This window comes from Trichogramma pretiosum, unplaced genomic scaffold (assembly GCF_000599845.2).
Source record: "Trichogramma pretiosum strain Unisexual culture from Peru unplaced genomic scaffold, Tpre_2.0 scaffold38, whole genome shotgun sequence".
NCBI lineage: Eukaryota > Metazoa > Arthropoda > Insecta > Hymenoptera > Trichogrammatidae > Trichogramma > Trichogramma pretiosum.
This window is the reverse complement of record NW_019641677.1, coordinates 290,518-316,774: the sequence shown is the minus strand read 5'-3', so window position 1 is coordinate 316,774 and position 26,257 is coordinate 290,518. Positions and strand designations below refer to the sequence as shown.

Here is a 26,257-nt window from a genome sequence, read left to right as displayed (position 1 = left end):
CGCTGCCGATGCTGCGTTCCACTTTGCTCGGCCGCAAGCTCTCGTCTCGCGCGTAAATATACAAATCTGTGACGGTCATCCTCTCGCAGCTTGCGCGCGCGCGCAAACTTACTCGCGCGAAAATACGCGCGCTCTCTAGCTTGTATAACGTGAATACGTCTGTGTGGGTGTGTGGGTAGTGCGTATACGAGTGTGTGCGTGCGAGCAGAAGACTCGAAAGCTCGCGGCAGCAGTGTGGCACGGCGGAGAGCTTTTTAGCGCTACTCAAAGGCAGCAGAAACAGTAACGACGTATACGAACACGACTGTGCGTGTGTGTGTGTGTGTGTGCTTGCGTATGTACGTACATATACGCCAGCGCGTTTATAACGTGTCGTTCAACACACAGACACGTAGAACAGACTTGGGCGCGCAAACGCGTGTACACGTTTAGATCGTTCGCTGTGTGCGCGTTTTCTCTCTCTCTCTTCTCATATATAATAATAAACCGAGTGGAGCAGCAGCAGCAGCTCGTACAGAGCTTTGCGCTATAGACTCTCTCTGCTCTGCTCGCTCGTGTGTGTACATCCGTGTGAATATCAGTGTGTGTGCGTGTGTAAAATATCTGCGCGCTGTCGTATGTGGTACAGGTCGGATTCCAATGGCCGAAGAAGAATCATCATCGCACTGCAACAACTCGTCGGTAGCAGCAGCAGCAGCAGCAGCAGCAGCTCGTCGTCGCAGTAGTTGTAGCACAAGTAGTAGTGGTAGCTGTAGCGGCAGCGGCAGCGTTACTACTGCATCGGCAGCAGCAGCTCGATCGTCCAACAACGACTGCGTCAACAAACAACCGCAGCAGCAACAACAACAGCGTCGAAACAGCAGCGGTCAGCAACAACAGCAACAGCAACCAATTCCAGCCTGACGCGGTGTCAATTGTTACAGCAACAACAACATCAACATCAACAATAATTTCGTCTCGGCCCAGAAGAAGAGACATCATCAGTTGCAGCAGCAGCAGAAGAGACCACCGTTGGCGCGGCTGTTCCAGCTGCTGGTGAGGCTGTTTCTCGGCGTGGTCGCGGCCATCAGGCGGCCGGTCCTCGAGCGCAAGGCCCAGCTCGCCGCGAAACTGCGACGCAGACCTGGCAGATACTGCCTGCGCATACTGCCCCGCAAGACTTGACTCTTTCGCGAGTGCGCTTGTATCTTGGTGGTTTGGGGTAAACTGCTTCGTTTTTCTCTCATTTTTTTTCATCGCGACATATTGCTTGTAACACACGCTGTGTGCTGCTGTGCTACGCGTTGATCATCGTATTATTATAATACGTTATCGCGTATATGGCGCACGGCTGCGCGCGACTATACTACACAACTATTTGGATGGACCGTGCAGTAAAGCAGCAGCAGCAGCAGCGGCTGCGAATAGCTCACATACATATGTAAGCGTGTGTACTAGATATGAAGCGTAACGATAGTTTCCAGCCTGCTTGTGTCTGTGCGCCGTCGATTTTGTGCATTTAAGTGCGACCGTGTGTGCGTGTGTGCGAGTGCCGTGTGCATACAGCAGCATAGTTATAGCCCTAGCTTAGAGGGGGACTCCGTGTAATAGCGTGTAATTGTATTATCGACTGTTTAATTCGTTTTTTCCCGTGGCGTATTTGTACGAAGAGAGAAAGATAGACGTCACCGAGCGACTCACCTGTGTGACCCCCCTTGACTGCGCCAACGTACGCAAGTTATTTACTCCAGGTAAGTTCTTTTTTTTCGTCGTTATGTACTAGCGTACGTACAGCTTGTACGATCGGTCGTGGGCACACGTACGTACGCTTCCGTTTTGTACATCGAGCTTTCGAACGCATGCAATTTCATTGTCTGCATAATGTAAGTTTCGTTTTATCCCCGAAACGATTGTAAATAACGAAAAGTTTCCTCCTCTTCATTTTGTTTCTGCTTTTCTTTACGAATTTAGAAGTATTCGAGTCGAAGTATTTATTATTACAGCCGTGCAGGTACTTAAATAAGCCTAACGAGCTTTTTTGTCTCGCGGCGCGTTTGCCAGGTCTCTCCGCGCGTGTACAACGATACAGGCAAAGAATACACTCGCGGATTCGATGTTTTTTTTTTATCTCTTCTCTCTCTTTTTTTTTCATTTTCGTTGGCATTGACACGAGGCGCGCGCGCGCACTTAATAACAAGCGCGCAGAGCATTATAATACGAAAAAAAAGCTCTCCTCTCTCGCAGAGAGTGAAATTTGGCAAATTGCCTCTCGACACGAGAATGGGGGAGCAGAAGGAGAAGAAGGAGGTGGGGGGAGAAGGAGGACGCGATCCGAGCTTGCGACTGCTGCCGCTGTCACTGCACTTCCGCGTGTAATTCCAACAAAGAGCGAAGAAACGGGAGAATACTCGCTCGAGGCGCGCGTTTGTAAACTCGAATCGTAATGAGGACGATTAAGCGCGATTGCGACGTTTTAATTACACAAAAAGCGTATCGCTATATAAGTATACGGCGTATAAATAACGGCATCTATCTCTGCGTATCTCTGGCTCGCGAGCTCGTTGGTTTTTCGTGGACCGAAAATGAGAGCTTGATTAACGAGCTTTCGAGCTTATATTTGTGACGTGCCGACGACGACGACGTCGACACGCCATAGCGACGTTGACATAATGACGCATTTTTCATCCGGCCATATGAAAATACATTTTTCTCTCTTGCTTCTTCTCCGATTCACGGAGATGCCTATTATTTTTCCTCTAGAAGTCTTCTATAGACGTAAAAATCAAACTTTGTGGTTAACATAATGAAGTCGCGTTGAAAAAGCTCAAGAGCTACGCAGCGCATAAAAGTACTCGGATAACCCGAGCTTTCGGCTTTCTTTCACGCTGTTCGTATAAGCTGTACACACACACAGATACATGTGTTTTTCTGAAGGACGAGTAAATCCTAAAAGTCGTATTTCTTTTCTTCCTTCTACCTTGCAAAGACAGTGTAGCAAGAGAATAAAAGGAAAATTGGATCAGCCCAGTGAAGAGTATCAACGCGAACTCAGACCCGGTCGACATAAAATCTCTCTTCTCTTTCTCTCACTGTTGCTCGTGTGCGTCGCCATCGGCCGATCGGCTCTCGACGTCGCCGCCGCCTCACACGTGGCTCGTCCGTTAATACATACTATACAGCACGACTGCCGTATACAGAGAGAAAGCCGAGGGAGTGAAATAAGTGGAACTACGAGCGGCGCATTCATTAAGCCAGGTGAGTATTTCGTAATATCTTCCCTTTGGAGGCGAGCTCGACTGGAAATATCAATTAAAGCGCGAGTACACGGACCGCGTCAAATTTAATTATATCGTACATAATGTACGCATACGAAAGAGATTGCGAATCGCTGCCTCTCTCTCTGTCACGCGTCGTGCCGTGCTCGACGAACTTTTCCGGGAATGTTTTATCCGCGAGTCCGCGCGCGCGCAGCGCCTCGATCTATGTTATGCATTAAACTCGAATCGCGAGCGAGCGAAGCGATACGTAATAAAGCCCCCGGCGGAAAATGAAACTTTGCGAACGGATAGGTACGTATACATGCATATTAGACGCCAGATATGCACTCGCGCGATGACCCCGAATTCCGCCGAATGTGGCAAAATTTAATTTATAAGTTTCGCTCCGAATTTATATTATACGCCAACGTGGCTCCGTGCGAATACACGACAAAGAAAATATTTCCTCTCTAGGCTGCTGCTGCTGCTGCGTGTGTATGTTCTCGGCGGAGCGAGTACATAAAGATGGGTATACGCTCGCGAGCTTGTTATATTTGTACAAAAGCTCTCCAACGAGCTTACATTCGCAAGCTCGAAGGGAGGTTATATCGCGTCGAAGAAAATGGTAGTTGTTCCTGATATACGTGGCGCAAGCGCTTGAGTAATAGTTCCGGAATAGATTTTTCTCAATTTAAAAAAGTATTTTATACATTACATACGCCCGATACAACGAGCTCGAATTTTTGCGATTCGTTGGCAATTACTCATACTTATTTCTGTTCGTGTACGAGCGTAGTTGAAACGATACGGGTATCATTCGATATTTCTCAAATCAGGAAAGAGCGCTTATTCTTCGGAGAGATGATTATAACATCGACCGACTTTTAAAGTTCGTCTCAATCAAGCCGTATCAAATATGTACGAGCCATTCGTATATTTGGCCGAGCAATCCAATAGGCCACGTCGAATCATCAAGTCAGAACTCGTTCGACGTCGAAGCCGTGTATTTTTTTTTTTTTTAATCTATGAAAAATCTTACGTGTACCACACTCTGCGAGCATTTAATTAAAGTTTTCACATGTGTGTGTGTGTGTGTGTGCGTATTATACTTTATACTGCGTGGGCCGAGGCCATCGCAAACCGATAAGCTCGCTCGGATCTTTCTCTCTCTCTCGTTGCCCCGCGTGCTTTTGTTTATGATAATTATTACTTTTAACAATGTAACGTACGCCGCACAATGTAATAACTCCGAACTCTCGTGCAAACTAGCGCTCGGCTCAATTTATATACATCGGTTAAAGCAAGCGCGCGGGTGTACATGATATTCCAAGCGCCTTGACCTTAACTCCTTCGAGCCGTGTTCGTTACGTGAGCTTGCACGCCTATTATGATGTAGCAATTCTGCAAGCTCCGTGCGTCACACGCGCGCACGCTGTATTCGTTCGAATCGACACGATTCATATATGCGATAGTTTCCCACATGCGATATTTTTTTCCAGTATTTGAAGTGTAAAATTTTGAAAATGAATAGACATAAAATATTTTCTTCGTGTGATATGCGCGTAGTATCGACTGTGCATCGGGTTTTGATTAGCCGTGCGTTACTAACGCGACGGTGCATTTTGACACGATAACGCGCAATTTCATTCACAGCCGATGGGCACACAAAACACGAGATATCAATGAGAAAATGAAAAAAAATCAGTGAGAGTGTATTCTAAAAAGTGTATTGCTTCGGGCTTCTGAAAAATATCGCCCGAATACAATTTAGGAACATTTATGACATCGAAAACAACAAGTTTTTCACACTAATAGAAAAATAATTATTTAGCGATTGATTATACTTAACTTTGTATTTCATCCGAGTCGAGCGATTATGGCAATTCAGTTTCTTTCAATAACTGAAACTATATGCTTTTCATTTTCACTAATTGCAGGGCTTTTTGATCGATAATTGATGCCGTGAGGGAATGGGATAGTGAAGTTTAGGAATACTTTTTTATTCAAGACAAGACTTCCTATCTTTAATATAGGTACTTGAGAAAATCTTTTTTTTATTTTATTTTGTGTAAAAAAAAGTGAGTGGGTGCACAATCATGAGAAAATAAATATAGAATTTTTAATGAATGCTTTTATTGTTCTTCGTGGATTTCATTGATATTTACTTGAAAAATTGTCGGAAATTAAGTAGTGTACTCATGGAGTAGTCTTTCGTATGTCCGAATGTCCTCGGTCAAATCTTAAACTTTTAGAGTTTATACCATTATTAACTGAATTTAATTATGTTTTGCATCAGTGTGAACTTTTAGGTTTTTCTTGCTGCCGTATGTTCTACGAATATGTACTGTATTTATGTGAATCGTGTGGTAACTTTTTTCTTCAAATAACTTGTGACATATCGCACACTTAAAGGGTTTGATACGATCATGGACTGAATTTATGTGTTCTTTGAGAGTACTTTGGTATTCAAATGATTTGTGACAAATCTCACATTCGAAAGGGTTGCTACATTTATGTACTTTACTTATGTGCTTTTTCAAGGTTGGATAGTATCCAAATGATTGGTGACAAATATGACATTCGAAGGGTTTTTTGTGGTCATGTATTGCACTTATGTGATTTTCCATGGTTTGATGGTATCCAAATAATTTGTGACAAATATGACATTCGAAGGATTTGCTGCGGTTATGTAATGCACTTATGTGGTTTTTCAAGGTGTGATGGTATCCAAATGATTTGTGACAAATATGACATTCGAAGGGTTTGATTCGATTATGTACTACTTTTATGTGAAGATTGAGTATACCTTTTTGTCCAAATGATTTGGGACAAATTTCACATTTATATGGTCTATTGATTTTATGTGTCATATTGATGTGAGTTTTTGGGCTCTCTTCTCTTTCAAACGTTTTTCGACACTGATTAAACTCTCGAGTTGATTTGTTTGACGTTCTTTTTCTACATATTTTCACTTCCTTGGATTCGTTAAGTTTCAATCGAGATTCTTCTTCAAACTGATCAATTTGGCTTTCTATTTTCACAAAAGGTTGCTCGGTTTTGCAGTTAGTTGTCGATAGAAATTTCAGTTCAGATTTTACACCTTTGCCCTCAAAATCAATCAACATTTTTTCAGTTATGTCATCGATCTGACTTTCGTTTTCTTTTTTCACAATAGATTGGCAACTTTGATTCTCAATTTTGCAGTTAGCTGTTGATAGATGGGTTGGTTCGAGTTTTACACCTTTGCACTCAACGTCAATGAATATCTTTCCATTTAAATTTTCTTGTAACGCCATAACCTCATTCGTGTGATTTGTCTAAAATGAAAATTGTTCAATAGTTTTTGATATTGTAAAATTAGACCATTACTCAAATCATTACACTCACCGGTGATTTATAAACTGGAAATGTTTTAAAGTTTTTGGCTTCGCCAGAGTCCACCGAATCGAATCGATTATTATCGTCACCTGCATCCGGGCAAGTATCGTTCGGCTCCTCCTTCACCCTAAGGAATTATCAAATTCAATGAAGAAATCGCTTTAAAAAATGTAATGGCGTTCACAAATAATAGTATACCTAACTATGCCTTCTTTGCTTTCCATCGCTCGCTTAGTTATAATGATTCGAAAAATTAAACGATTAGCAAAATTAACCGGAAAAATATTCGAGGTTAATCGCCTCGAGTAGCTAACACTAATCCTTGATTTCACCAATTTGTAAACAGTTGCTTACTACAGGAATTTATCTCCTCGCCAGCGACTGAACGCGCCGCTCGTGTATATTAGCGAGGCGAGTAGGTGACCCCGTGTTTGTGATGGCTCCTTGGCGATACCTTCCCCTTCCCGCCATACGCAGTGGTGTACTGCGATACATACACAGACTATATGCACTTCTTTTGCGGCCTCGGCTTCGCCTCGGTCTGGGGTTATACTATTTAATTTTGCACTCTGAATGATCAGGTTAACGAATTATTTATTAACAAAATCGTTTTAATCTGCTCTGTTTCGATTATACACTCGGCAACAAAATTATCGCAACAAAAAAATTCATCGAAATTTTGTCGATTTTCAAATGCTTCTATCTTGGGCTAGATTTATCGTATCGACACGCTTTTTTTTTTAATTTCTTGGAAATTTTGTTCTCTTTAAATCCATATAAATTAAGATAAGATTTGAGTTGATGTGGAGTTACCAGTAGTATTTGAGCGTGACCCTAAAAATTACTGAAAAAAAATGACTGTTTGAACGTGTACCAGTACCGCAGTGATTTTTTTATCGAAATCTAACATACACCATCGCAAAGTGCTCTTTTTAACGAGTAATTTAAAAAAAAAAGGACCTCTCTACGATTTTTCTAACGCCCTGTAGGTCGATTTGAAGGTACGGTTTATGTACGCAAAATGCCCAGAAAATCGTCTTGATTTCAGCTAAACGGGGGATTTTACGTACTTTAAATGGTATCTTCAAATCGACCTACAGGGCGTTAAAAAAATCGTAGAGAGGTCCTTTTTTTTTTAAATTACTCGTTAAAAAGAGCACTTTGCGATGGTGTATGTTAGATTTCGATAAAAAAATCACTGCGGTACTGGTACACGTTCAAACAGTCATTTTTTTTCAGTAATTTTTAGGGTCACGCTCAAATACTACTGGTAACTCAACATTAACTCAAATCTTATCTTAATTTATATGGATTTAAAGAGGACAAAATTTCCAAGAAATTAAAAAAAAAAGCGTGTCGATACGATAAATCTAGCCAAAGATAGAAGCATTTGAAAATCGACAAAATTTCGATGAATTTTTTTGTTGCGATAATTTTGTTGCCGAGTGTACATTTCGATCATCACATCCTAAAATTTATTATTATACTATCGCGTGTCGTTAAAACTACACCGAACTTTTAATAAAATTTTCATTCGGATTTCAAAAATAAAAAAAAACCTAAACCTGGCAAAAAATTGAAATTATAGAAAAGCATTTCATTTTTAAGTTGCAATCCAAATTATTTTACGACACTTGTTATTACAGAGCTTCCTAATAGATGAAGAAAAATCGTGATTGGATAGTTTCGCATCGAGGTTTGTAAAAATATTCTTGCGATAAAAAAAATCATCGTGGGCCAAGGCAACGTATCCAACAGAGTTTTCCACGCGTAAATATCTATGTAGTACGAACTTGTAACGAACCTGCACCACTCGGACGCGCAGTGGCTGCGTAAATTTTGAACGAATAAAACTATAAAAGCTCGAGTGGTCGTATAGGTATACACCCTCGTACGGCGATGACACGCAGCCATTTATGCATTTTCCACGCATTGCAAGCTCAACGTGGAAAATAAACAAAAATTGGACCTACATGCGTAACGCACTCCGAGCGAGCCGAGAGTACAGTCGCGAGCGAACAATAACGATGTTTGGCGGGAACGATGTGTACGCGCCGTTGATTACACTCCGTGCGTCATGTACGCGATTTTTGAATCGCAATTTCAACGGAGATAGAAGAAGAAGGAGGAAAAAAAGCACAGGAAAAAATCGAGAGGAAAAGGTGTATCCTTAAAGGGAACGCTTATAGCCTCGAGCCAAGTTGAAATTACTCACGAACATACACATATGGATATCGACCAGTCGCTCCTACCTTTTTTTTTGCTCTCTCTCTTTCTCTTTCTTTTGCATTATACGTATAGCGATCGTTCGGGCCATTATCACGCTAATAACGAGCTACGCACACAGTCACACGTGTACACGTACAGCGACGACGACGACGACGACGACGACCGGGAGTTACAAGGTGTATGCACGTGTGCGAACGAGTCGAGCTCGAGTAATAATTTTTTATTCGCAATGAACCTGCACTCGTTATCTATTTCTTTGTCAAATATTTGCTTTGACGATTGGCACCCGCACACATACATACAGTACGTATGTACTCACGCGAGCACGGCCAATCTCCTTCGTGCGCGTGTGTGTGTATGTGTGTGCTTTATATAGATCGGCGCCTTTCGCATCCACACACGTACAGATACACACTCGTACATTAACGTGTATATACGTCTGTATATATCGAGAAATAGCCGCGCGAATCGAGTTCTCTTGGTAGGGATGAGGCGTCGTCGTCGTCGTCGACGCGTTCGGCCTGCGAAACACACTGTATATACAGCTCGGCGAGCGCGCCCGCAAGTATCGTGTGTGCCAGGCCTCGTCAGTCTTTCCCGCGTCGTCGAGCGGCGCCAAAAGGTCCGTGACTTTGCAATACGAGGCGAAACGAAAGCAACGACAACAAAACAAACGAAAAAATGTGCATCGAATGTACTCGAGTGTGCGCCACGAGCCGTGTGTGTGGCTAATATACGTGTGTTGTGTATTATATTATTTATTATTATTATTATTATTATACGTGGTGCGAAGTTTAAGTGATGAGCGCGGCGAGCTGCGAGCTTTTTTCTCGCCATCCGCGCGCGTGCATGTGTTTGTTTGTGCAGCGAGTGCAGAGTGAGTGAGCCGTGAGATTGGATATTATATATCGTGAATATATTTTGCATCAGTGTCGTGTCGTTCGAGCGAAATATATACATAAATCGTACAAAAGTCGTCCCAAATTTCCGAAGACATATATATCCAGCGCACTGTGCACAATTGTCGCAAGCACAGACACCCGCACACCACATAACTGTAATATAAAAAAGCCCCGCAGTAGGATGCGAGGCCACGAGAAGGTGCACTGGTTCCAATCGATCAAGCAGTGAGTCATGAATCGACCGATTTCACGTTTCAAACTCTTTTTCCTCTCTCTTTCTCTCTCTCCTTTCCTATTTTTTTTGTATAAATCGGACGCGGGATCTCGGAAAAAAATCAATATCTCCGGTGCGCGGGTACAATGCCACACGACGATCTCGCGATAAGGTACCCGAACCTTTTATACATACGTTAAACAAATACACACACGAAAAAGTGGGTAGCGTCAACAATTGTGTGTTTTTGTTTTAGGAGTGGAATCACGGAAACGCGCAGAGAGCGTGACGATCTATACTCGCCGAAATGGAAAATCTCGCGGATACTTTTTCGACGAGTCAGGCACACGATTGTTATACAAACACATTGGCGGCGTCGGCGTCGGTGTCTTATCTTCCGCGCGCCACCTCTGCGATTTTTTGCCATTATCTGCCTTGTACTACGTGTATACGAGAGTTTATAATATACGGCCGATATCGTACGGCAGTGTCGGTGACGCACCTCGATGTGTATGCGGTATATGTAATATTACGTGCATAATTACTCGCGAAAATAGCGGCACACGCCACTCGGTTCCCCGACACAGCTTACACATAACATCGTGTGCGCAATAATGAAACATATGAAAAAGAGCTTATGCGATCGTAGAGGGTAAGAGAAGGGGGCGCGCGTCCTTGATGCAGCGGCAACAGCAACGGGGGAGGGTTCGTTCCTAGTATAGGAGCCTCGCTCGTACTCGAGCTTACTCGAGTCGACCTTGCGTGCGTCGAGGAATCGTGAGATATTAGTGCAAATTATATACATATACGTTGTATATGTATACAGTAGGCAAAACGGGAGCCAATCACGCGAGTATGTGTGTGTCTATGTGTTTATAAATTATACGTATATGGCATCGTTAGGCCGTAATATCGAATCAATTATTCCACGCGACGACTTTTTTTTTTTTTTTGTTGAATGCAGTGCACAGTCCTATATGCATACATATAGGTACTGCTACAGAAAGTCGTGCTACACTCGTGCTCGCGGGGAAATAAAGCTCGAATTTTCGTTTTTGTCCTGCGCATATATACCTACGGGCTCTCTCTGTGTATTCGAGTGTGTTTACCCTCTTCTTGTCGTCGACTGTCGACTGTCGCTTTGAACATCAAAAGTTCTATCTTCCGGCGGGGCACACACACACACACACACACACACACGCCGTATACGGCTCTCATGGTCGCGCGCAAGTATATAGGGGGAGAGAGACAGTCGACGATTTGACGATGCGCTAAAACAGTGTCTCTCTCTCTGTTCCTTTTCATCTATATATGAATGTGCGTTATATAGGAACTGCGCGATGCACACACGAAAGATCGTTTGCGCGGAGGCGCACTCGAACGAGCGAGAAAAAGCTCCTTTCTCTTGTTTTTTTTTTGTTTGCCCCCTCGCTGCTGCTGCTGCTGCTGATGTCGTCGGCTGTCGCGGGGCTGGGGCGAGTCGAGCGAATTGCAATTTTCGCTCAAATACAAAGAGGGAGAAGAAGTAAAAAAAAAAAACGACTCGAAGAGATTCTCGGCGTTTCTTCTTCCTTTATACGAAACTATGTGCGCTGTGTGTGCATAGATGTATGCACAACATTGACGTGTAGGTACGCGCGCCTATCATTTGAGAACTTTGCGCGCGTCGTAAAAGTCAGCTAGACTTTCGCGCGCGCACAGGGCGGCAAATTTACATGCATGCATGCGCCTATATAGAGATATATATACACGTGTATGGCACCTGCGTATGTAGGACACAGGAGGAGGCAGCTTCGTGGCAATGAGAGCGAGCGAGAAATGGTGTATTATATATAATACAGAAACGAGGTGTACAGGAGATCGAATCGAAGGGCGAGTGTATACATAGCGAGCTCGTGTTTGTGTATATAAATAACGTTACAAGGAAAATTCCCATTGATCGCGCGCGACTGCGACGCGAGTCGTGCAGAGTTACAACTTTTAAAAGCGGCCAATGTTATTACTTATTATGTGTGTGTGTATAAACGGCAGCGTGTCCGATGCACGTAAATGTATATAATAATACGGCAATTTCAAGTCTCGAAACGTTGCGATATATAAATGTAATTAGGCTCAATTAACTCAGACATTAATGTAACAATTGTACTTATTCGCTCAATGTATGCGTGTGCCTATGTAAAGTCGTGAAAGCTCCCGCTCATTAGATGTACAGGTTTACTCAATGAAATCTTGCGAATTAGCCACTGTCTCTCTGTCTCCGTCCTATTTTTTCAATTGAAATCAATCGTAATTCGACCGAATCAACGACTTCTCCGAATCGCATATTTTAATAATAAAAAAAAACACGTATAAAAGCTCCGATGGGGTATCCACGCCGCTGCACGTGAATCGAGCCCCCGCTGCGCCGCTATACTTCGGATGCTCCCGTATAACTGCGCGCAGACGCGCGTATAGCATAGCGGTAGGCTTTTGCAGCATCCTCTTCCCGTATACACACACTTTTTGCTTGGAGCTTTCGCGCGCTCGCTCGCTCGTTGCGGGCGCCAGTCGAGCTTCGACGCCGCGCCGAGTCGGTGTGTTTTGTCAGATACATAAATTCATGTATAAACAGAGCCGTGCTTCTCTCCGATCGTAGAAAAGAAAACCCCCATAACGTGTAAAGTAGAGAGCTCGAGCGGGAAACATCGCCCGTGTACGTGTGTGCGTGTGAAATACGCGTAAGTGTGTGTGCGTGCGTGCGTGCGTGAACGTGAGTACGGCAAAGGGGCTAGGCGAGTACACGAAGCTTTACGGAGCCCCGCCACCGCCACCGCCGTCTTTTTGATCCTTTTGTCGAAGTTTTGCGCTCGCGCGAGCCTTTGATCTTGCGCTCCTATCATCATCATCGTCGTCGTCGTCGTCGTCGACGCATCGCACAGGGCTCCCTACGTATAATTAGCGGCTCCAAAGCTCGCGCGCGCGCGCCCAGCAACTCGAGAGCTTTTTTTCTTGCATGACGCCGCTGCTGCTTTGCGTAAGTATTTGATGCGAAAAAGAGAGAAAGAAAAAAAATATTCGCGCACAAGGACGGGATATATACTTCAGCGATGTGCATATTTAACAAAGCTCGGCGAAAAAAGTTCACCGGCGAAATGCATGATGACTAACGTGTACAATCATTCGCCGACGCTTTGTATTTTCATTCCTCGTTTGTTTGTTTGCTTTTTTTTTGCGCGTGTGTGTGTCTCTGCTGACATTCATAATTGATCGAGTTCGCGACCTTTTTTATGCTTTTTCGCGATGTATCTATAGCTCATATAATGTGTGTGTGTGTGTGTATCTTTAGAAATGCCCCGCGACGCGAACGACAGCTGACCGTGACAGTTGACGTATAGCTATATACAGACGCGCGGCCACATATACATACATACATAAATATATATGAAATTGCCCAGGCCGCAGTAATTCATTTGTCGCGGGTCACGCGCGTTATCGCGTATACTGTACATTGCTTATATTCCTACGCGTCGATGCCGCTAATAGATCAACATCAAGCCGCACCGGAGCCGCGCTAATTCTTTCATTAATTTTCCGAGGATTATAGGCTACATGCCGTATATAATATAAATAACGTCACGGGGGGGGNNGGGGGGGGGGGGGGGGGCGGAGCGCAATTAGACGCAAATCGATCTCGATCGGCTCGACAGTCGCACACGTGCGGACGCTTATTATAGGTATACTCATTGTGTATCGATCCATTGTATATACGCGTTATTAAAACAGCGAAAGGGTAAAAAAAAAGCTCGTTCGCCCGCTGTTCGAAACGATTACGATTTTAAGCTCGTTCGATTGCTGTGGTACGCACAATTATATACGTAGCTACGTGACCTTCGTCTCGTGGATCTCGCGATCGGCGCGACTGGAGCGCGAAGCGAGCCGAGCGTACTTCAATTATAAACCGTATGCGCGCGCCCAGCTCAGCTGGAGTGCACACGACAGATCGAGACGGATCTATTATCTCGAGTCCATGGCTGCTGCTGCTGCCTCGAGCGCAGACCAGAGTACGCGAGTGTCAATGCAACAGTTTTCATATCTATACAACTACGGACATGCCACATCGTAAAGAACGACGGGCAGAGACGCATTTAGGTCGCCATCCTCTACTCCACTCGAGTTCGCCTCTCGACTTCCTTCGTTGTATAGTTATACGTATAAACCTTCTTTCTTTTTCTGTGTTTCTCCGTCGACTCTCAGCTGCGCAGCAGAGCGAGGAAGTATACGGAGCTTTCGATTAAATAAGTTAAACTCGAAGAAAAGAAATTCGATAAATAATACATGAGCTTCGAATCGCGTCATCTCTCGCGGTCCGGGCGAAAGCTCCCCCTCCTCCTAGAGTATAATGAGAAAAGTGAATTGAAGCCGCGCGGCGGCGAAGAAAGTCCTTATACATAATTGAATGAAATTTTCGATTGATATAGTAGAAGCATCGCGATCGGCCGAGCAGCGGCCGAGCTTATATTCGAATCGAATTGTGCGCCTCGGTTTTTCATATATAACAGCGATACTATACTTTTTCCTTGTTATTTGTTCGCGCGAGCCAACGCGATGCAAAACTTTGATTATGATATCTGGAAGTCGGAAGACCAGGAGAAAAGCGGAAATGAGAAAAGAAGTATGAACGAGCTTTATATAGCGAGAACTCGGTTATAAACATTTCCTTGCGGTTTGTGTGGATTTTTTTATGGTTGTTGGACTCGGTGACTTATTACAAAATTTTAATGGGTGAATTAGGTGACGTTGTAAAAAAGCTCTGTGAATTTTGTTAATGACGAAAGTCCAGGTCGAACTCGATTGGAATTCTCTGTACCGTAGCTATTTCTTTTAAAGCACTCAGACTCTCGTGATGTATTTGTTGGGCTAAAAGTTTGGACAAAATCCAGTAATAAAAGCTCTCTAGCATTTTTGCCCTAAAATCACTCAGGACCGAGCTAGGCTTTTTTTAGATATCAGCAATAAATACGAATTTAGGTAAAACTGATATAGGTTGTATAGATAGACGGTCCCGAAAATCCGATAAAAATTTGGGAAAAATTGCCTATGAATCCAAGTATATAAAAAAAAAAAAATGCTCTTCGCCCACGACGTCGTGCATCTTTATATTACATCTAGGTATATAAAAATCGACCGTAACGTATACCGCCCTTATCTCGAGCGCATGAAATTTTTCACTCTTATCGTCGACGCGCAGCTCTCTCTCTCTTCTCCGTCTGCATCGCTTTAATAATATATACGCAACAAAGTTGACATTCCGCAACGCGGCGGCGAACTCTCGTATAAATTTCATTTCTTTTCGCGCGCGTAAAAGCGCATAACCGCCGCGACGCGCGTCCATTAATCTCGCGCCACGTGTACGGCGTGTACTTATATTTGTTACCTCGATATTATTTTCAAGAATCATGCATTTTTGCTCTTCATTCTTTCGGCGCGAGCTTTCATCAACGCTGCGAAGTTTATATTCGCGCTAAATCTTGGTCCCCTCCGAACGTTGGCCGCGCGATTGTAATTTTGCGCGCGCGAGCAGACCCTTCCTATAATGCGTATAACGTACAGTACGAGCGAAGGAAAAAGTTTATCCATTAGCCAGCAGAATTTTTATATAAATAGGGCGTATATATAAATCCGCGAGCTTTTCTCCACGCAGCAAAAAGTTTTTTTCCCGCGTGCCATGTTCGAGCGCACGTACACGAAGTTAAAAAAAAAAAATAAAAAAAAGAAAAGAAAATCGCTCGTCGTGTAACGAATGCACAAAAAAGTCGGCCGTAAAAGCTCTCGCAGCAGTAGCACACGCACACGCACACACACAAACGCGCCGGCCGCCGACGCATTTTTCCCAAAGCTGTTTCTGCTATTTGTGCTACTTCTTCTGCGTATATGTACCGAAGGGCTGCATCGAGGAGAAAAAAAAATTGTATGCATCGCTCTCGGGTCGATTACACACATACACAAAAAAAAAGAAGGAATGGAGAGAAGGAAAAAAATTCCTCTTGCAGTTACTTTTGTATGTACAACGTGTTCGTGCGCGTACGATACGCACGAGGCGGACGCAAAAGCTCGCTTGCACACGGACACGTGCGCATTACACACACACATACACACACATAGGTACACGTAGGCGCGCAGGGGGAAACGCGGGTTCGTCGATAAGTCGACGAACACGGAAAAGCTCTCGCTCTGACGTTTCGTATACGTTGTACACCTATACCAACGTGTGTGTTTGTGTGAGCTGCGTTACTTCGACGCCGCGCGCATATGAGCAATTCTCCAAATGAAACGCATTTTTGGAGGTAGAATCGCGGCAAATTTTTTTTTCAACCTACGCGGATACGGACCCCCGGGAAATGTTTTTGGGGGTCCTAGGAACATGTAACCACGTAGGAACCATTGAAATTTCAATAGTGCTTATTTTTATAGCTACTTTTGTGCTTTAGGGCCCGAAAAGTCATGTTTTCGCGTAAATACGACAATTCACTCAATTTCTAAGTGGCTGAAAAAGTATCAAAACTCATTTAAAAAAAGTGACTGACTACTCCATTCGATAGGAAATTTTCTCAGCTTTCCGATGGTGATATCAGATTTTTCGATACATTGCATATTCACCGAGAAAATCGCCATCAAACGGGCCAAGCTAAATATCTCGAAAAACTCGGTACGGAAAAAGTGATCTTTGAGGTTTATTTACGATTTTTCCTCGTGAAAATGAAATTTATCGAAAAATCTGACTACACCATGAGAAATTTTCTATCGAAAGCACATTTTCATTTATTTTTTGAGTCGAATTACAATGTTATACATGGGAATATCTTTTACTTTGTTCACTGTTTTCTGTTTCCGAGCTGATTCAGCGCGGTCGCGAGGTTTTCGGCTCGCTACAATCAAAACTAGCTCGTAAATTCCACTGAAAAAATAAATGAAGATACGCTTTCGATAGAAAATTTCCTCAGCTTTCTCATGGTGCAGTCAGATTTTTCGATAAATTTCATTTTCACGAGTAAAAATCGAAATTAAATCTCAAAGTTTACTTTTTCCATACCGAGTTTTTCGAGATATTTAGCCCTTCGTGTATCATGGCGATTTTCTCGGCAAATATGCGACTTATCGGAAAATCTGATACCACCATTGGAAAGCTTAGAAAATTTCCTATCGATTACAGTAGCCAGTTATATTTTTTAGATGAGTTTTGATACTTTTTCAGCGACTTAGAAATTGAGTAATTAGCCGTATTTACGAGAAACCATGATTTTTCGTCCTCTAAATCACAAAAGTAGCTATAAAAATAAGCACTATTGAAATTTCAATGGTTCCTACTTGGTTACATGTTCCTAGGACCCCCAAAAACATTTCCCGGGGGTCCGTATCCGCGTAGGTTGAAAAAAAATTTTGCCGTGATTCTACCTCCAAAAATGCGTTTCATTTGGAGAATTGCTCATATAGTCGTCATCGTTTTATGGATTTTTTTCTTTCCTCCTCCGCCTCCTCCTCTTTGTACTTATTTTCGTTGTGCGTCGTAGCAGAGAGTCACGCACGAACTGTGTACACCTCATATGGCACAATTATTATATATATAGCAAGGCACCGATCCTCGTTATTTCCTTTTGCGGGCGTATCTAATTGGATTTTCGAGGCTCGCGTGCGTATGTGTGTTTGCACCGAGAGTTCTAGGCACGTGCGAGCTCGCTTGTTAGGCTGAATTTACCCTTACTTTTCCTGTACACAAGCGTAGGTAGTGAATTTTTTCAAAAAAGAAAAGGAAAATGAGAAAAGTCATCGCTTGATGGATCACCCCCCTCGGCTGTGACTCGTTATTCGCGCGTAATCGAGCAATTGATCCTGACGCGGTTAAAAAGCTGCACCGTAATGTGTATATATACGACATATATACATCGCAAGCCGCAAAAGCTCGACGCGGCCGATCGACGCTAATTGCAGAATACCAAATCCGCGATTACGAGGATCGAACCGCGTGGATATTAACGAGATGCGTCTGTATATATACGAGGCGGGCTCGTCGAAGCGCGTGCGCATAATAAATTGCGTATAATATGTCCTGACGTTTGTCGCGCGACCAGATCCAATTTCTGTCAATTGGAAAATCGCGCGAAACAACAACGAGCGAGACAACGACGAAAAAAGTTTAATCGGATTGGATATACGCGGGCGCATCGGGGTCACGATCAATTATCGTCAACGTCGAGCAATAATGGCTTTTCATACGCGCGCGTGTGTATAATATTTCCATACGCGTATGACATATTGTCCTCGGAACGCGTACAGCAGCAGCTTTCGCGATCCTATATATTTTACAATGTATTTACGTTACGCGCGCGCGGCTCGGCCACGCGAGAAACGAACGATTCGCATTCGAGAAGGGCGAAAGAAAAGCAGAGCTAGCTTTTGCATCGGTATGCGGAGCACGGAAAAAGTGCCACCGGTCTATATATACGACGGGAAAAACCGCTGGATTATAATGCACTCGATGATTCTTTTTTCTCCTCTTCATTTTTGAGATCTCGAGTACGAGCGAGCGAGCGAGCTTTTTTTCTCTGCGAATACCATTTTCAGACTCGTGTATATTGCAATCGTTATCGTTATACTCGGAGAGACATGCAACGAGTACACAAGAGATGCGAGTCGATGGTACGGATGCCTCGTTCGTGGTAATACACGCGCGCGGACGAAAGCACGTCGTTGGCACGTGCCATATACGCGCGGCACGAGGTACACGAGCGTATATATATTTATAGAAGAAAAAAAAATATCGTACGAAATTTTTTAGACACGCTATTTTTTCTTATTGAGTTTGGACATACGCCGTTTTCTCGGGCCTTATCGTATAGAGGGAGATCGCGATCGACTGACATAAAGTAACGTGACGTAGAAAATTGGCATTGATTAGTTTGCGTTGGTTAATTGCGCAATGCGTATTACAATTACGGATAAGGACGCGGGATATTAAAATCATTCAAACTTCGTCCATGTGGCATTGCAAATTTGAACGCTGTGAAACGAAAAGCAATTATCTGAGATGGTCAAAAGAACTGATTTGAAATCATGGTCAAGTTCATATTTTGCTCGTTATTTAAGTAATATTTACGACAAGTACACTATACGACTAGGTACTTACGGTTACTTATGAAAATATTCAATTGCTATAAATTCAATTCACGATTCTAGTAAACGATCGTTGACGTTATTCTCAATTGCAAGTCCAATTATAATCAAATGTGATGAATTTAAAAAAGCATTAATTTTTTCAAGAAGATTAAAATTAGCAAACGCAACAGCCTGGTTCTTATGATTTATATGTCTTTATATCTCGCATCCTGGTAATGTATTAGCTTCTCGAGAGGATTTTTTTTCTTAAAAATGCCCAATGGTAGGGTGAGACAGTCGATAGATTCCGCACAACTCGTTCACGTACTGTCGATCGGAGTTTGAAGCTCGATGGTCTTGTTATTCAATTCGGGCGTGAATAATTCGCGAAAGAAATAAAACAACGACAACAACAAGGACAAAATTAATAAGCACCAATATGCTCTAAAACTGTAGGACATTTTTTTTAGGCTTTAATAAATTCGTCATATATTTTCTGTGTTTTTATTTTCGTCTCGCTAGCGCACGGTCCATCTTGCACAAACGTCGACTAAGCCCCCCACGATCGATGCTCCTATTACCCTCAATTTTCATATCTCGACTCGAACGATCGATTCTCACGACGATAATAATTGTAAAAATTGTTCTTTGTCTCTCGCAGATGGTTCGTGGCAGTGATGCCCTCGTCGGAGGAGGAAAGCCTGTGGCTGGTGGGCAGCGAGGCAGGCGCCCAACAACAGCAGCAGCATCCCTATCAAAATCGTTCCGGCCAGCAGCAGCAACAACAAAAACAACAAGCAGCAGCGGTCGCGGCGCGTGTCGCGGGCTATCAGCAACCGACGTCAACGGCCTTTCGACTCTCCAGAGGTCTGCAGCCTTTTAATCACAATCATCGCTCGTACACCGAAGAAATGCAGCAGCAACAACAACAGCAATCGGCCAACAGCGGCAACTCGGCCGGTGCTACCGCCGTTGTGGCTGATCAACAGCAGCAGCAGCAGCTGGAACAACAGCAACAACAGAATTCCGTCGCTGCGGCGGGACCGGCCAACGGAGCCGGTGGTGGTGGTGGCGGAGACTCGGCCGAACAGCACGATCTCATCGACAACGCCAGCGACGCGGCGCTACTCGCCCAATTTCACGAGGATGCCATAAAACAGGTCGGTATCGCACACACACTCTTCGAAATAGCTTCGAATTTCGTCACTATACGGACCTACCTTCTTTTTTTCGCATCCAGCCACTTGAAAAGATACTGGCAATTTTCTCGCGGTGGATGTAATTTATGCGCCGACACGCGGCACTGCGTATACTATTACAAAAAAAAAAAAAAATAACAAACTTCATCCTATGGGCATATATACACGCACGATGCACATTTTAAGCTGGATGAAGCGAGCTTTTATACGCTGCCAACGAAGTTTGGCCATGCGTGCCGGTGCGTCGCATCTCTGCAGCTCTTCTCCTGCACTTTTCCAACTAAATCGAATCACTGCGCGCGTATAAAATTCGTCCGTCAGCGCCTACATGTAGGTACGCGCGTGTATGTTTACATTACTGTATTACGTATATGTATACACGTGCGACGCGAGTATCGATTCGTCTGCTACGTACATATTATATACATGGGACTGCTCACCGATGACGAAAAATAAATAAAAAAAAAAAAAAAAAACGAATGAATTAATAATACGAAAACACAGCGAGAGTCGATCGAGTTCTCTCGATCGCATACGTACGTATATTAATGATATAATATACATGAACCGAATCATTGGCGCGCGTTTTGTCACCCACTTGCTCCTCCTCGTCGTTCGTTCGTTCGCAAAGTAAATACAAGCTGAATCAATGTATACATATTATAAACACGCGGACGGTATAGGCGAATTCGATCGCCTACGCCGACTGCAACCGGTTTGGCAATTCTCCTCCTTTACATCCGTGCGTGTATATAATGCGAGCTTTTGTATCTCTCTCTCTCTCTCTCTCGCTTCTCTGCACCGACATCGGTGTACGTACAATGTGTTGCTGCTGTGTATTAAAAAACTGAAGCGAGCGTGTCTTTCGTCGTTGTTTTTGGTGTAACATTTATGAAGCGTTCGCTGACTGATGATAGCAGCACTCACACACACACGCACTATACACGCTTATACACACATTCGCTCCGAAAAGTCGAAACAAAGCGGCAGTAGCAGCGCTGCAGCCGTATCGTAAAGGGGGAGAAATTACATTATACATATAGCAGCAGCAGCAGTAAGCATTTCTCTCCGCGCGGACAGTGTGTTGTATATCGTCGTAGGTGCGTGTATATAACGCATCGAGTCGAGTGCAGCAGTGCACCGAGTTCAGCTTTTATCGTATATACATACGTTTTACCAACGAAACGACGTTATATAGCTAAAAACACCTATATACGAAAATAATCAGCTATCATGTCTGGATACGCGTGCGGCTCGTCTACTCCGACGCGTCCCGTTGTTGTTGTCGAACTCGGCTGCTGCTGCCGCCGCCGACGCGTGAATTCGCCCTTACCTCGGCTGTCATCTTGATCTTCATTTTTGTGCGTGTTGTGTGCGTAGTTTTTTGTTCTCTTCAAATGCGAGTGTCTCGTTGCAATTGATACGTAATATCCGCGTTCGCACAACGAGCGAGACAAAAAATAAAAAAAGGAGTGAAGCGTCGTCTCGTGCATGTGTATACAACATTGTGCCAAGAGTGTAATAATAATACAACGTAGGATATAGCGTCGAGAGCTCGTTTCGCTCGAGTCCCTCTGATACATTTGCTACAATACATACACACATAACACAGCGGTACATACAACTACAAACACACACACACAATCGCATCCGATACACGGTCGCGTTGTGTAGTGCTGCTGCTACGGCTGCTGTTGCTTTTTCGCGAGGCGCCTCTCGTCGCGCATGCCATGGCCGGGGAGGAGGTGCTCGTGAACTCGTTCGGCAGGCCGCCGAAACTCCAGCCCAGAACGGACCTGCCGAGCTGCATCGAGGATTTTCCAGTAATTATTTATACGCGCAGGCTTTTTCCCCCGTACTCCTTTTCTTCTTTTTTTTCTCGTTTGCCAACGACATCGCGTTCGCCGCGAGCATTTCTATGTCTTGTTTGTTTTTTTTTTTTTTTGGGTTTTGTTTTGGCCCAGCCGAGCCGAGCGGAATTGAGGTTATGAGCTTGTCAACAACTACGACGACGACGACTCCGATTTTGACACGAACGAGTGTCGTGTATAATGGTGCGCTGTGAGCGCAGCGTTTTGTTTACTTTGCCATTCTCTCTTTTTAATTTTTCGACGATTTAACTAAACAAATCAGTGACTCTGATCGAGAGCTCTAAATCATATCGTGTTCAGTTTTTTTCCTCTTTTCCGCTATATTCGTCGGTCATTCGTCGTTTCTTTATTGTTATTTATCTTCGGAGACCAGTGAAGCGTGGGCGTATTATATAGTCAGTAGATAGGTAGGTATATTCCGCGACGCGTGCGAATAGTTTTATTTTTGGCCTCTCTTTCTCTCTCCTCGGGCTTTATGGCCCGTGAAAGGGGAAAAGTGCAGTTTTCGTGGTTTTATAACGCGTGACTCTCTCGATGCGCGAACGAAACGTGAAATAATATCGAAACAAAATCTCCATCGTAATGTTTTTCAATGTATAATGCATCCTTTCAGCTGACAGACGGTTTAATTTTTTTTTCTTGTTTTTTATTTTTCATTTTCAAGTCCTAAAAATTACGTTTAACGACTGCGCCGAGAGTCTACTTTTTCATCTTGACACTGTCACGCGTCGGTGTCAGCCGTCGTTATTCATTTTCTCGCTTCGACTCGTTAGCGACAATAAATAAATCTAAAAAAAAAAAAAAAATGAAAAATAAATCGCAAATCTCTCGTCCACAGGCTGGAGTTGGCTACTTTCAACTGATCGCCTTGCTGTACGTGGGCCTGTGTCTCGCCGCCGACACGGTGGAATTTTTCGTCGTCCCCTACATACTTCCGAGCGCCGAGGTCGAGCTGTGCATCGAAGACAACGAAAAGGGATGGCTAGGTGAGTGTCTCGACTTTTTCCCATCGATCCGCGCCGATAATCCGTCATTTTTGTAAAACAAAATCTCTCGTTTCTCGCACCAAAAAAACAGGCAACATCACTCTGGTGGGCCTCGCCATAGGCGGAATATGCTGGGGCGGACTCGGGGATCGGCTCGGGCGAAGACGATCGCTGATCTCGGCCATGGCCGTGCACTCGCTGTTCAGCGGCGTGGCCACCTTCATGCCCACCTACGGCACCTTCATGACAACCAGATTCTGCTCGGCCGTCGGGTAAGCTCATCATCCTCTCATTAAAAAAAAAACAATGAAAAATTGAATCGAATAAAATTGAATCAATGATCGTGCTCGCGTAACGCGTGCAGCGTCGGCGGCTCGCTGCCCCTGGCCTTCATCTATCTCGCCGAGTGCTGTCCGCGGGCGTCGCGCGGCAAGTGGATCGGCATGCTGATCGGGGCGGGCGCCCTGGGCGGCGTCTACGCGGCCCTCCTCGCCTGGGCCGTCGTGCCGACGACCGGCGAGATGGTCGTGCTCGAGAACACCGAGCACTTCAGCGCCTGGCATCGCTTCCTGCTGTTCTGCTGTCTGCCCGCGTTCTGCGCCACGGTCGGCCTCATCTTCTTGCCCGAGAGCCCGAGGTACCTCGTCGAGGCGGGCCGCGACGTCGACGCCATGATGGTCTATCAGGTAACTGTCGACTAAAATTATTCTCATGAGCTTTTTGTGGGCGGGCTTTAAAATTGTCCTTTGAAATTTGCAGAAAATATACAAGAAAAATAATGCACAAAAGAATGCCGCGGGGGCCCAGTATCAGCTTTCCGAACTCGAGCTTCCAAACAAGAGACCGCGTGGACTGCCTCCACCGTCTCCAGCTAATCATAACACGAGCGTCCTGGCGGACATCATGTGCTCCATCGAAATGGTAAGCGAATCAATGCGTAACGACTAAAATGAAACAACTCTGTTGCCCATCACAATGTTGATTTCTCACATGATCATTTTAGTTTTGGAGTTCTTTCCTGGAGTTATTCGCGACTCCTTACTTAAAAGTAACCGTAGTACTTCTAGTCATTTGGTCAGCTACAGCCTTTGGGTAGGTTGGCAAATATTTCATAGCGTAATAAAATATATGTATACTTCACGGACGAGAGCTACATCGAGAGCGAATAATATTATTACGCGAAATCGATCGACACTTGAGTATAATATCGATATTTTTATTTTACAGTTTGTATGGATTAATGGTATGGTGTCCTGAGTATCTCAAACTCTTACGGTCAATAGATTATCAAGCCCACACAGAAAGATTTGTCGGTGTAGAATACAACGGAAAAACATTCAATGGTTCCTTGGAAAATCGTCAATATAGAGATTCAAGATTTCAGAATTGCAAGTAAGGAAAATATTTTACAGAGTACATTTATTTATTTTGCAAAGAATATGCCTCTTGATCCGTGACTTTTTTCCAGATTTATTAAAATGGTATTTAGTCATGTTGACTTTGATAACTGCACATTTCAGTCGGTGGAATTTAGTAGTATAAAATCGAGTAAAACGCACTTTACTAATAGTACAATTGTTGATTCAAGGTCAGTACACTCATTAAGTAAACTGTATTTTTGTTACCTATCTTTGCCAAAAACTGTCAATTTTCTTCTACTTCAGATTCATCGATACCGATCTCTCCGAGCAAGCTTTCGTCGATTGCCACACTGAAAACGTTACACAGCTAAGTCTACGTGGTCCATGTCCTACCCTTGATTTAGATTATAATATATATATCGAAGAAGCGCTGCACGGTCATCTCGCGGCTCTACTAGCATTTGTACCAGCCGCTGCATTGGCTGGATTAGCGCTTACAGTTCTTCAGCGGCCAAAAATGATAGGTGCGTTTTCGAGATGAATGATGAACACTTTGAAAATGAATTGACACCATTTATTATTCGAGTAAACATTACGAAAAACATCAAATTAGTTTTTCGTAATGAGTGCTCGATGTATCCAGTCGTAAAAAGAACTCGTCGACCCAAAATTAAAGGAAAAACCCGTGCTGTTGTTTCAGGTGTATCGTTGTTCCTCTCTTCCATAGCTGCGCTTTGTCTGATGTTGGTGAGTTCGAATAGCGGAGCTGTTTTAGGTTTCGAAAGCGGCTTCATAGCTATATTCGCCATCGCCTGGACGGCTTTGACATTAGTGACAGTCGAGTGTTATCCTACTCATCTTAGGTAATGAATTTAACAAATGACATCGTAAAGTTTATCTATCTTATTTTTCCACAACGCAACGTTTCTTTGTGTTTTAGATGTACTGGCTTTGGTTTGATGGCTGCGGCCATTAGAATATCGGGTCTGATAGGCACGGCAACTTATCAGAGCCTCGTGAACGCGCCCTTGGTCGCGCCGTCGCTACTGACTGCATCGGCGCTGTTCATCGCCAGTATCGCAACGCTCAAATTGCCGCAAACGCATACGGTCTTCTTGTAAAGCTGTTGAAATATATGGTATACGATTATCGAGACTTTCGAGGAAGCCACGCGATGCGCGGAAATAACGTGAGATTCGAATCCAAAGAAAATTTGGTTTTTAATTAAGATGTGTGCGACGATTTGTACACGAAATTGCGTGAATGCGAGTATAGTCGTGAATTACTTGGACTGGATTAAAAAAACCAAGCCAATTACACGGAGAGCAATGCAGCAGAAGGGACGTTTTGTAATTATAACTGTTCTTTATTTTAAAAGACATAAACGTATCAAACTATGTGGCAACTCTGCCGAAATTCAGTAAGTGTGAATGTGTATAAATCGAGATCGTAGAAGAAGCTCGAAGGTGATATTTTGTGCTGATTATTATTTTATTTTGCGTTAAAGGTGATAAACTGAGATTTTACGATGAAATGATAGTTCTCGAGCCTTCGATTAGTAATACGATGGAAAAAAACTATTATTTTTCATAATTTGTACTTTTTACTGTATTCTCATCGATGGTGAGAACTAATTTATCGTGTTTTGTATTATGTAATAAAATTATTTGTGTGAATGTAAAACTTGTTGCAGATTTAGCTCGATAGAGAAACGCACATACCTTTTGTGACATTGCCAAGTGTATAGGGAAA

General features: G+C 43.7%; 2 protein-coding genes across 7 annotated transcripts; one reads left to right on the top strand and one right to left on the bottom strand.

Annotated features, from left to right (window-relative positions):
- Positions 1–458: 458 nt before the first annotated feature.
- LOC106650693 (synaptic vesicle glycoprotein 2B-like) lies at positions 459–26,257 on the top strand. 6 transcript variants are annotated; one of them, XM_023460721.1, is made up of 13 exons: positions 459–1,730; positions 2,970–3,234; positions 19,750–20,248; positions 22,997–23,144; positions 23,236–23,416; positions 23,509–23,830; positions 23,904–24,065; positions 24,148–24,236; positions 24,372–24,536; positions 24,613–24,732; positions 24,809–25,029; positions 25,206–25,368; positions 25,446–26,257. In XM_023460721.1, the coding sequence occupies exons 3-13, from the start codon at positions 19,766–19,768 to the stop codon at positions 25,624–25,626; spliced, it is 2,235 nt and encodes a 744-aa protein (XP_023316489.1). In that variant the 5' UTR covers positions 459–1,730; positions 2,970–3,234; positions 19,750–19,765; the 3' UTR covers positions 25,627–26,257. The 6 variants fall into 6 exon arrangements, with proteins under 6 accessions (XP_023316489.1, XP_023316488.1, XP_023316490.1 ...); XM_023460720.1 differs by having other exon boundaries at positions 2,966–3,234; XM_023460722.1 differs by lacking the exon at positions 2,970–3,234.
- LOC106650695 (zinc finger protein 510-like) lies at positions 5,411–7,125 on the bottom strand. The gene is made up of 3 exons (XM_014368861.2): positions 6,813–7,125; positions 6,624–6,741; positions 5,411–6,553 (listed from the first exon to the last, which is right to left on the bottom strand). Exons 1-3 carry the CDS (start codon positions 6,836–6,838, stop codon positions 5,513–5,515), a joined length of 1,185 nt encoding a protein of 394 aa, XP_014224347.2. The 5' UTR covers positions 6,839–7,125; the 3' UTR covers positions 5,411–5,512.

What these genes read in the sequence shown, in the direction of transcription:
- LOC106650693 (XM_014368855.2), top strand. Translation starts at nt 9,927, where the DNA reads ATGCGAGGCCACGAGAAGGTGCACTGGTTCCAATCGATCAAGCA. An exon ending in ACGCCATGATGGTCTATCAG is followed by an intron (nt 23,831 to 23,903) that starts GTAACTGTCGAC and finishes TGAAATTTGCAG; the next exon opens with AAAATATACAAGAAAAATAA. An exon ending in TCATGTGCTCCATCGAAATG is followed by an intron (nt 24,066 to 24,147) that starts GTAAGCGAATCA and finishes TGATCATTTTAG; the next exon opens with TTTTGGAGTTCTTTCCTGGA.
- LOC106650695 (XM_014368861.2), bottom strand. Translation starts at nt 6,838, where the DNA reads ATGGAAAGCAAAGAAGGCATAGTTAG. An exon ending in AGCAAAGAAGGCATAGTTAG is followed by an intron (nt 6,742 to 6,812) that starts GTATACTATTAT and finishes ATAATTCCTTAG; the next exon opens with GGTGAAGGAGGAGCCGAACG. An exon ending in TTCCAGTTTATAAATCACCG is followed by an intron (nt 6,554 to 6,623) that starts GTGAGTGTAATG and finishes TTTTCATTTTAG; the next exon opens with ACAAATCACACGAATGAGGT.